This window comes from Schistocerca cancellata, chromosome 5, assembly GCF_023864275.1.
Source record: "Schistocerca cancellata isolate TAMUIC-IGC-003103 chromosome 5, iqSchCanc2.1, whole genome shotgun sequence".
Taxonomy (NCBI): Eukaryota; Metazoa; Arthropoda; class Insecta; order Orthoptera; family Acrididae; genus Schistocerca; species Schistocerca cancellata.
In genome coordinates, this window is record NC_064630.1 from 352158404 (window position 1) to 352170412 (window position 12009).

At 37.9% G+C, this 12009-nt stretch overlaps 1 protein-coding gene across 1 annotated transcript in view; it reads left to right on the top strand.

Annotated features, from left to right (window-relative positions):
• Nucleotides 1–12009, top strand: part of LOC126188056 (kalirin) — a 2181516-nt gene that overhangs the window by 1412434 nt on the left and 757073 nt on the right. Inside the window, exons 23-27 of the mRNA XM_049929493.1 lie at nucleotides 1822–2013; nucleotides 3196–3475; nucleotides 5930–6168; nucleotides 6280–6425; nucleotides 9631–9798. Coding sequence (XP_049785450.1) covers nucleotides 1822–2013; nucleotides 3196–3475; nucleotides 5930–6168; nucleotides 6280–6425; nucleotides 9631–9798 — 1025 coding nt within the window. The remainder of the gene's footprint in view (nucleotides 1–1821; nucleotides 2014–3195; nucleotides 3476–5929; nucleotides 6169–6279; nucleotides 6426–9630; nucleotides 9799–12009) is intronic.

A 12009-nucleotide genomic window follows, 5' to 3' on the forward strand; every position in this document is an offset into this window, starting at 1 on the left:
TCTTTACATTTGTATATTCTAAATGAGAAAAATTTTGGCAATTGTTATTATAAAAGAAAACAAAATTTTGTTTGAAGGTGAGTCTGTCAGACAATGACATTTTTGCCTTTTGAGCATGACAGTTCACAAAGTAATAAATGTTACACAATTTTCCAGCCCAGCAAACAGATCTGCATTGTGATGTGACTTATATAATATCAACAATAAAACCTCTACTTTATTTGCCCCTCATAAATAATATCCTGAGTATTGTGTCATTAACTAACTGTTAAAATTTATCAGCTTTCCCTTGAGGGGTGTTCTACTCTAATATTTATGTACAACTTAATGGATATTTTCCCTTGTCCCTGTTTCATTATTTACTTTTCATTCTACACAAGTGATAGTTCTTTCATAGATTTTCAGTTTTGTCTAACTTGGATGTTGCAGTTGGCTAGACTCTGTTACTCTGTAAAAATGGTATAGTTCAACAAGTATTGATCTTTTGCCAGCAGTCTTTCAGAGACAACTTCTTTGCTGAGCAGTGTAGTAAAGATGCAGCCAGTAGGTGACACATACCCTAAATTTCATATCCCCTTGTCTGGTAGATGTAAGCACCCTACAGGTGATGTGCATTGACTCAGTAGTCATCTTTACCATGCCTATTGTCAGTAGATCTCATTTTACATTACAAACTTGCAGAGCATTTGATATACTATCCTACTGTTATGACAATCAGTGCTGATTTATGTTAATCATTGCGTCTACCCCTATCATTAACAAGTTGATTCTTTTGAGAATTCTTCACCATGTTAGTTGCATTATCCCAGTCATGAATGACTTCTTGATACATTTCCAGAAGATGACAGTAGGCTGGTAGCTTCTTTTCTTAAATCTTCTTATACTGTACTCAACTGTGCCATCAGTCTTAGTAGTTGTGTCATGCCTTTCTCAGTATATACATCAGTGATAATGGAAAGCCTTGTGTTACCCACTGTTCTATCATACTTTACCCACACCTTGCTTGTCCTCACTACAGGTATTCTGTCACATGTCATTTAGCACCAAATTTGTAATTTAGTATTTGGTAGACTATTACAGGTAGTAACACACAGAAAAGCATTCAAAGGTCAGTGACAATAAACTCGATTTACCACCTTCCACAAGCCATTCTCATATTTTGAATATGAAACCAATTGTGACAAAAAACTTTGTCAGCTTATCTTGACTCCTGTATTGCCAATACGTTGTTTGTCAATAATACCTGTTGCTCCAACATCCCGCAAAGTATTTCTTAGTTTATAGTCAAGGATAATTATTTACTTTCTCTTGTATGCAGTTATTTTATTTCCTATTTTTTTTTAATAATTTAAGTATACTCATTTCAGAATGAAATAGCAGAAGTGTTGAGTCACTGAGAGGCACACACAAAGGAGAACAAAAACTTCGCTAGTTTTTGGAAGAAATTTGTAGCAGCCCCTCTCCCCACACACCCTACTCTAGCTTGTCAACAGATTTCCTCTGAAAGCTAGCTTAGTTTTAATTGTCTTTTGTGTGTGTGCATGCATGTTGATGACTGAATGCTTTCTGCTATTTGCTGAGTGGTCCTCTTCACTCCAAGTTATTTACATCCTAGCAGAAATTTCCATACAGTATGTCATTTGAATTCATTACAAAAATTAATGCAAAATTAAAAAATCAGTATGATTGTCAGTTTTCATATTCACAGTAGTACAGTACATTAAGTATTTTTGTTTTCCGTGTTTTGTAACTGATGTCCTTTTTTGTTCCAGAATGGAAGTGTTTGGTTGATGTCACCACTTTGACACATTTCTGTTCCAGAAAACTCACACTTCTGCAGTACAAGTCAAACATAGAGCAGAAGCCCTGATAAGTGCAAACCATTATGATCCTCAAAGCATAAGAGAAATTGCTGAAGAGGTAACCAAGAGGTGGCAGCAGCTCGTTACCTGTGCAGAAGAGAGGCACAAATTGGTTACAGCCAGCATAAATTTCTATAAGACTGCAGAGCAAGTTAGTACATTTTCAGTCTTTTGAATTTTTCACATAAAGGCTATATGTTTTATCCCAGCAGTGAGATATTATTGATTTTTCTGTTTTTAATTGTTAGATTATTATGACAACCTGGTGTACATAGGAAAGACATTGTATTAATGCTTCTAAGGTTCTAAATAATTGATTACTAATTTGTTTCATGGAGTAGTCTAACAGTGAAATGTATTGTCAACTATGAATATAATATTTGGTGTAATACATTGTACAAGACTTTAAAAAGTGAATTATCATCTTCTTTTACAGTCTCCAGGCCCTGGCTGGAGCTGCTTGGAACACAAGCCTCTCCATCTCTTCCTATCTTCCCACCATATTTCTCTCTCCAGTCTTCTCCTCTCTTCTTCACATGTTCCTTTATACCAGGAATCCATCTGTCTCTCTGTCTATCTCTCAGTCTCTTGCCTCTTATTGTAATTTTATGAGCCTGTCTTAGTATCTTGCCAGTTCCCATACCATTTTAATCGTGTCTTTCTGTAGTCTCTTGCATGGGCTTCTCTTTCACTATTTCTTCCACCATCTCATTCCTTATTCTGTCCATTTAAGTAATTTAATCTTGCAAGCTCGTATCGTGCATTCCTGCCTTCTCTTCATTATTCACACTAATAGTGCATACTTGAGTGTTGGTCCATAATATGATTGATATAACATTTACTTGCCTTTTGGCAGTACATTCTTATTCCAGATCAGCTCTTTACACTCTGCGAGGATTCATGTGCTTTTCTTCACTAATCTCCAAATCATTCCTCCCATTGTCTTGTATTACACTCCCCATGTACTTGTAATTTCCACTGTCTTTACTACTCTAAGAATTATATCAATTGCTGCTATCATCTTATTCTTTATTGTCACCACTTCTTTGCATTAAATCCATACTGTCCCACCACTTCCCCCTATACACTTAGCCTTTCTTTTACCTTTCCTTCTCAATTTCCCACACCATTTAAATCAACCTGCAAATATGTTGCTTTGATACTTTGATCTGCTGTTTGTACTGCCACTCCTGCTATTATCCAGTGCATAATGGTGATGAAAATTAACGAGGATAGTGCACTCACTCGCTTCAACCTATTTTTCTGTTTAAAAGTGAGTAATCATATTTTTGTTTAAGGAGTGACATTATTTTAATGAGAAATGTTATTGCAGGTGTGTTCAGTACTGGACAGTTTAGAAAGAGAGTACAAGCGTGACGAGGACTGGTGTGGCAGCAGTAGTGGCACAACCAGTACATCAGATAAAACAGACAAAGCGACTATGGTGTCGCAGCTGATCAACAAACATCAAGAGCAGAAGGAAGCATTCCTCAAAGCATGTACACTTGCTCGCAGAACGGCTGAAACTTTTCTGAAGTACACTAGCCGAAGCCTGCAGTATTACAATTACCAGGGTGAAACTAGTAGTCGCAACTCAGAGAACAGGGTTAAAAGTAAGTTTCTGCATGTTTCCTTTCACAGCATGATATCTGCATAATGATATCCCAAAGCAAAATATACAGTGATATTGAAAATCACTCTGTGACATCATTATTTAAGTTTCCTCTTTATTCTTCCTGTAAAGTTGCTTTAAATGTTGAAGTTTCTAGAAAAATTCATACAAATAATGGATAATTATGGTTGCTTATTCTGTTATTTTGCCTAATTATAGGCTGGAGTAAGTATGTACAAGGTGTACAACTTTGCTTCCGCCGTTTGCCGATAGGTGATGGCAACAGTTAGTTGTGGTCGAGAAACAGATCACAGACATCAGGCAGTTAGCTTGGACCTTAGTCAACATAACCTCATTCAAACATTAGTCAAATTCTGTGTGCATCATAAAGCTGTTATTGATTGAAAATGTCAGTTTATGAGCCTAATTTTCATCATTTGAGGGAGGTGTTACTGTTTTGTTTCAATATGAAGAAAACAGGGGCAGAGTCTCATCGAATACTCTCAAGTATGTATGATAAGAATGCTATTATTGAAAGAATGTGTTATGAATGGTTTCGACACTTCAAGAACAGTGATTTTAACGTCATAGACCAGCATAGTGGTGGAAGAGAGAATGTTTTTGAAGATGCAGAATTGGAGACATTGCCGAGTGAAGACTTGCATCAAACTCAAGAAGAATTGGCATGATTAGTGGGAGTAACACAGCAAGCCATTTCAAAATGTCTCAAGTCAATGGGCGTGATTCAGAAAGTAGGAACTTAGGTCCTGTGTGAGTTGAAACCAAGACACATTAAATGGCATTTGTGTGTTTGTGAACAGTTGCTTCATAGGCAAAAACGGAAGGGATTTCTGCACCACATTGTGATTGGGGACAAAAAATGGGTTCATTATGGTAACCCTAAATGCAATATCATGGGGATATCCCAGCCATGCTTCCATGTCGATGGCCAAATCAAAAATTCACGGCTCCAAGATCATGCTGTGCATTTGGTGGGACCAGCTCAGCATCATGTAATATGGGCAAGTGCAACAATCACAGTTGCTCATTATCAAATGCAATTAATGCATTTGAGCAGAGCATTAAAAGACAAACGGCTGCAATACAGGGAGAGGCATGATAAAGTGATTTTGCAGCACAACAATGCTCAAGCCCACGTTGCAAAAGAGGTCTAAATGTAGTTGGTCCCAAGTATAAGCAATAACTTTGTTTTATATTGATATTTCAATCTTCTTCTGGTAGTTGTGTGTCTTTATCTGTTACCATAAGAGAATTAGTAATGGCTGCAAAATTAGTTTAACTACTTTTTTAAACACTACATTCCATATTAAATAGACTTTGACCCAGAAAACAGCATTTCAGTAGTAGAAACATCTTTAGACAGAAATAAATGTTGTTTTATTTCTGACACATAACTGATAGACAAATGAAAATAGGACAATCTGATACCCCATTTGGGAATACAGTTATATTTACTGTTCCATGATTGATAAAGAAAATTGAGCACTTAATTGCATGGTACTCCAGCATTAAGATACTAGTCCTTCAATAGCAGGTGCTTGTGGTTTTCTAAGACAAGTAACTCCTGTCTAGCTACCTGGATGTCATATGATGCAGATTGATGATCTCTCGGCATCTAGTGTGCACTTTTAAGGGGGGTGACTAACATTTTGTCCCATGGGCTGCTGAAAAGACTGTAAAGAGAATTTAATAATGGACAATATGTAGTATCTCTCAATCTGTTTTCCTGTAACTATCTTGTGAGCTATTGTCATTTCATGAGCCTATCTTGGTATCCTACCAGCTTCCATTCTTTTAACATTTCAGCATCATCTTAATCTTACCTTCTCTGTGGTCTCTTGCATAGAGTTCTTTCTCGTTCACTACATGGTTATTCAAAAGGTTCCTCACAAATTGAAGGAGCTGGTAGAGGAGTTGAAATACATCTACTCTGAAATAGGGGGCTTGTGGTCTTGGAAGTAATCCTCAGCCAGTGAAAGCTTTGGAATGCCAGAAACAGTGAGGGAAACCAGTACACATATAGCTTAAGTTCAGCAGAGATAATGTACTGTTTCCTCAATAGTGTTGTACATATAAAAGGTATAAAAAGTAGTGCCCATCATACTCAGTACAGGTATAACATATTCATAGAAAATTCTAGAGCAGTCTACCAAATATACTTGGCCTCACACAAACTTGCAGATACTGCGAATATTCTGGCAAAAAGGGTTTCTTCATTGGGAACTTATCATGTACGTGAAGCTCGAATGACAAGCAGTTGTACATTACATTACATTACTTCTTGTTCCATAGAGTGTGAATACAACATTTTGTATTGATATGGAACATGTCAGTGTAACATAAGATTTCTTTACATGATATAATTTTTTTACAATGACTACTGTGCCTTGTATTTCTGTGTTTAAAAAACATATTTTCTCTTTCTGTTTCTAAGACATCTTGGAAAAACTGTTAAGCCAAGAGAACAAAGTTTTGGAGCACTGGACTCAACGTAAGAAACGGCTTGATCAATGCCAACAGTATGTTTTGTTTGAAAGATCTGCAAAACAAGCGATTGAATGGATTCATGAGACAGGAGAGTTTTATTTGTCAACACACACAAATGTTGGACAGAATAAGGAAGAGACAGAAACTCTGTTGTCAGAGCATAACGAATTCAAAGGAACTGCTAAGGTAATCTAATGCATGATTTATTTTATTCTAGGCCTGAAGCAGTGGTTTCTGAAAGTGATGTGTTTCAGAATGTATATAGATATAACCATAAATGTGCTTTTTGTCCCCTAGGAAACAAGGGAACGTGTGAAGCTCTTGATTCAATTAGCAGACAGTCTTGTGGAGAAAGGCCATGCACATGCAAGTTCGATAAAACAGTGGGTTGCTGCTGTTGACAATAGGTACAAAGATTTCAGCTCTCGCATGGACAAATACCGGTAAGTTTTCATTAATTTATCACTCTTTTATCATTTTGAGTAATTAGTCAAAATAATAACAGTGCAATTAAATGATCTTTTAAGTGTATCCAGACACATTATCATCAGCAGTATACAACTATTAACAATAACGACAGTTCCATAAATTACTCAATGATTTTTTTAAAAAATGAACATGGTTACTGAGCATGTCCTTGATATTTAGTGTGTTGTCTGTTATTTTACATTATTGCAAGCTTAAGAAAAAAATTATTGCAATGGAAACATATATTCCAAAGGGAAAACAATATTTCTGTGATCAACAAGGTACATTAAATTTATTTAGCTCAAAACTAGGTTACAATAATATCCTTTTTTTTTCATTTGCTCCTCGTGAGGGAATATGAGTGTAAATATCTGAAGTAGAATTTGACTTAGATTTTGATTTATGTTGTTATATTTTTGCTGTACCATGATTAGCAAGTGACATAGCAAAAATATAAATAAATAAAACAAATTTTGTTTTAAATTCCATAAATTTGTCTTGTTGATAACTGAAATCCTGTATTTCTTTCAGGTACAGTAGTTAAAAGCTATATTATCTTTTAATAGTTAGCTTTTAAATCGTAGAATAGCATTGAAAAGGATGATAGTTTTGCTTTCAGTCAAAGCTGCACATTTTAGATGTGTATTTCTTGTGATTGTAATACTGTGAATGTCAGACCCTTATTCCAGTGTACTTTCCCAGGGATGTGAATTTTTAACGATCTCCTCCTTGATGCAAAAATCTTTTTCAACACTTATCAAAGACTTGCTAATTTTCTTCCCCATTGTGGTGGAAAATTAACAATGATGATACTAATCAAGCCTGGAACGCTCTGAAAGAAAATATCACACGAGCAACTACCTCAGTTTTGGGACATTTTACTACAACTAAGAACCCCTGGTTTGATGCCGAGTGCTCGAACGCTATCGAAGATAGAAAATTAGCAAGGGAAAAATTCCTACAAAAACCAATAACACAAAACAAACTTATTTTTGAAGAGAAACAGAAACTTGCCAGGAAACTCATTAGGAAAAAGAAAAGGGATTTTATGAATTACAAATTAAAAAGAGCTGAGAATGACCGTACCACAGACTCCAGAGGATTTTTCAAGAGCATAAATATGTTTAAAAGTGGGAATATAAAAAATTATGGACAGTTCATAACAGACCCAGATGGCTCCTTGCTAACAGAAAGAAGTGACATTGCTAACAGATGGAAGGAATATTTTAATGAGTTACTAAATGCTCCAACTATAAGCGTCTCTCAGGAAGATGACAATGAATATCTTACTGCTGACCCATCGGACGAAGAGCCCAGCTTAGCAGAAATTAAAGAAAGCATCAAGAAGCTGAAGAGACATAAAGCTCCTGGAAGTGATGGTATAGACACAGATATATGGAAGCTCAGTAAATTTCCTTTTGTAAACTGCTTACACAAAATCATCACCAACATCTGGAAGCAGGAACAGGTCCCACATGATTGGAAAGAAGTAGTTGTGTGCCCTATATACAAGAAGGGGGACCCAACAAATTGTTCAAACTACAGAGGAATTGCGTTACTAAACACAACATATAAAATTCTGACAAATATACTGTTAGCAAGGATAAGCCCTTACGTTGAAGACTCCCTAGATGATGCCCAATGTGGATTTAGACCTAACAGATCGACTATTGACAATATATATGTCCTAAGGATGTTGGGTGAAAAGAAATATGAATTCAATCAAAATGTACATATGCTTTTCATTGATTTTAAAAAAGCTTTTGACAGTATCAACAGGGAATATTTATGGAAGTGCATGAGGCAGATTGGCATCCCTAACAAATTGATAAATTTAATAAAAGCTTGCACTTTAAACTCAAAATACAAAATAAAAGTAGCTGGCAAACTTTCTGAAGACTTTGAGGTTAAAACTGGAGTCAAACAAGGGGATTCACTCTCACCAGTTCTCTTTAACATAGTAATCAATAGAATAATCCAAAAAGTAAAGCTACTACAAATTGGAGCACAACTGGAAAGCAAAATTAACATTGTAGCATACGCTGATGACATTGCATTATTATCTGACAGTGAGAATGATTTGAAGCTTCTTACAGCACAATTAATTAAAGCCACAAATGGCACAGGCCTCCAGCTGAATACAGACAAAACAATGTACTTTATCTTATCCCGCTATCCATCAAATAATAATGTACTGCAAATTAATAACACAGCTTTCACAAAGACAAATGAATTTAATTACCTTGGTACAATAGTAACCTCTGACAACTCCATAAAAATTGAAATAGAATCACGAATTCAGAAGGCTAACAAATGCTACTATAGTCTCTTGACAGTTTTCAAAAGCAAGTTAATATCTAGGAACACCAAACTACAAGTATACAAATCATTGATTATACCAGTACTCACCTATGGATCTGAAACCTGGACTCTCACAAAAAAAAGAGGAAAACAGATTAAGAGTATTTGAACGAAAAATTTTGAGAAAAATATTTGGACCCATAAGAGATAGGATCAGTGATGAATGGAGATTGCTAAATAACAATGAAATTTACAAATTATATAAAGACTCCGATATAGTGGCCAAAATTAAAGCCAAAAGACTGAAATGGATAGGGCATGTCATCAGAGCACCACCAAACAGGACCATCAAGAAAGTGACTGAAGAGATTCCCACCGGAAGAAGACCTCTTGGACGCCCACGCATGAGATACTTGGACAATATTCAAGACGATCTCAGAAAACTAGGACATGACAGACAGTGGCAAATTACTTGTAAAGACAGAGCAAAGTGGTTCAACATTGTCCATTCTGCAGCAAAAAGCCTTCATGGATTGTAATGCTTAATAATAATAATAATAATTGTGGTGGAATGCATTGATCACACACTTAGGTATACAAGTGAATGATATCCCAGTAATTTTGTGTTGTTATTGCTGTCAACATGAAACTGATAGTGAATCCAAACTGCACAGCTATGTGTTAGAGTACTTATGGAATTAGGACATTTACACTTCTTCTAAGGGTTTGGGGATTATAATTAGATATTACATGAGTATGGTATCTATCAAAAGACAGAAACGAACTTGTTATTATAAACTTGGCAATATAGGTGTTAAATGTTATACTCACATAATGATGTTGCTGATGTTTTTAACTTATTCATATCCTATGTTGTAGGGCTCAGTTGGAAAGCTCATTAGGAATCCAAGAAGAAGGAGAAAACAGGCAGGACCTATCAATTGATAGGAACTCTGATCCACTGCTGGAAACTAAGCTGAAAGACGCTGCAAATAAAGAACTGAAAGAACTTAATGAGGAAAAAAGAAAATCAGCTAGAAGAAAAGAGTAAGTTCTTCTATTAGTGATTTTGTCATTTGTGTTCAGAAAAATATGTATAACACATTTTAAAATGAAGGAAAGCCGACTGTTTTCTTAAGCTTTGAATTAAGTTATTTATTTTTTGCTATTAATTTTACCAAGAGCCAAACAGTAACAGTCTGTGGAAGTAAAGGAATTGAAATGCCAGAGTTTATATTTGTCAACATTTGTAACTAATACACTCCTGGAAATTGAAATAAGAACACCGTGAATTCATTGTCCCACGAAGGGGAAACTTTATTGACACATTCCTGGGGTCAGATACATCACATGATCACACTGACAGAACCACAGGCACATAGACACAGGCAACAGAGCATGCACAATGTCGGCACTAGTACAGTGTATATCCACCTTTCGCAGCAATGCAGGCTGCTATTCTCCCATGGAGACGATCGTAGAGATGCTGGATGTAGTCCTGTGGAATGGCTTGCCATGCCATTTCCACCTGGCGCCTCAGTTGGACCAACGTTCGTGCTGGACGTGCAGACCGCGTGAGACGACGCTTCATCCAGTCCCAAACATGCTCCATGGGGGACAGATCCGGAGATCTTGCTGGCCAGGGTAGTTGACTTACACCTTCTAGAGCACGTTGGGTGGCACGGGATACATGCGGACGTGCATTGTCCTGTTGGAACAGCAAGTTCCTTTGCCGGTCTAGGAATGGTAGAACGATGGGTTCGATGACGGTTTGGATGTACCGTGCACTATTCAGTGTCCCCTCGACGATCACCAGTGGTGTACGGCCAGTGTAGGAGATCGCTCCCCACACCATGATGCCGGGTGTTGGCCCTGTGTGCCTCGGTCGTATGCAGTCCTGATTGTGGCGCTCACCTGCACGGCGCCAAACACGCATACGACCATTATTGGCACCAAGGCAGAAGCGACTCTCATCGCTGAAGACGACACGTCTACATTCGTCCCTCCATTCACGCCTGTCGCGACACCACTGGAGGCGGGCTGCACGATGTTGGGGCGTGAGCGGAAGACGGCCTAACGGTGTGCGGGACCGTAGCCCAGCTTCATGGAGACGGTTGCGAATGGTTCTCGCCGATACCCCAGGAGCAACAGTGTCCCTAATTTGCTGGGAAGTGGCGGTGCGGTCCCCTACGGCACTGCGTAGGATCCTACGGTCTTGGCGTGCATCCGTGCATCGCTGCGGTCCGGTCCCAGGTCGACGGGCACGTGAACCTTCCGTCGACCACTGGCGACAACATCGATGTACTGTGGAGACCTCACGCCCCACGTGTTGAGCAATTCGGCGGTACGCCCACCCGGCCTCCCGCATGCCCACTATACGCCCTCGCTCAAAGTCCGTCAACTGCACATACGGTTCACGTCCACGCTGTCGCGGCATGCTACCAGTGTTAAAGACTGCGATGGAGCTCCGTATGCCACGGCAAACTGGCTGACACTGACGGCGGCGGTGCACAAATGCTGCGCAGCTAGTGCCATTCGACGGCCAACACCGCGGTTCCTGGCGTGTCCGCTGTGCCGTGCGTGTGATCATTGCTTGTACAGCCCTCTCGCAGTGTCCGGAGCAAGTATGGTGGGTCTGACACACCGGCGTCAATGTGTTCTTTTTTCCATTTCCAGGAGTGTATATCGAAATTGGGTGCTTTATGTAAGTTTCATTGTGTTCTTTCTTGGCTTATGGTCAAGTGAGACCAAACTTCTTAATTTGTACTTTTGGTTTTCTTCTTTTTCTTCCATTTGCCAACCACACCTTTTTAGTTGAAATATATCTGCAAATCTTTTAGCATAATTTCATCACATCACATGTCAGTAGGCTTACTTTCTTGTCATACCAATTTTAAGAAACAGACTTTGAAATCCTTTTCCATTGATCATCAACAGTTGTGGATTGTGTTACTCAATCTATAACTTCCTTTTCAAGTGTTTATATGAAATAAACTGAATACAATGTTTTGGGATGGTCACAATGTCAAAAAGCTTATGCACTTCACTTGATTATCATGAAACATATTGTAATATGAATAATGAAGATAGGGTGGCTGCACCTGTCAGAAATGATGAACATTTGATGATGGCAGCAGAAATATATCCCTAGAGGGATCACTAACATTCAAACTATTTCATTCCTTCATTAAAATCAGAGAAAAGGGCTTTGAAGAGATAAGGAATGAGTATTCAACTGAAAAATCACTTGAGTTTCAG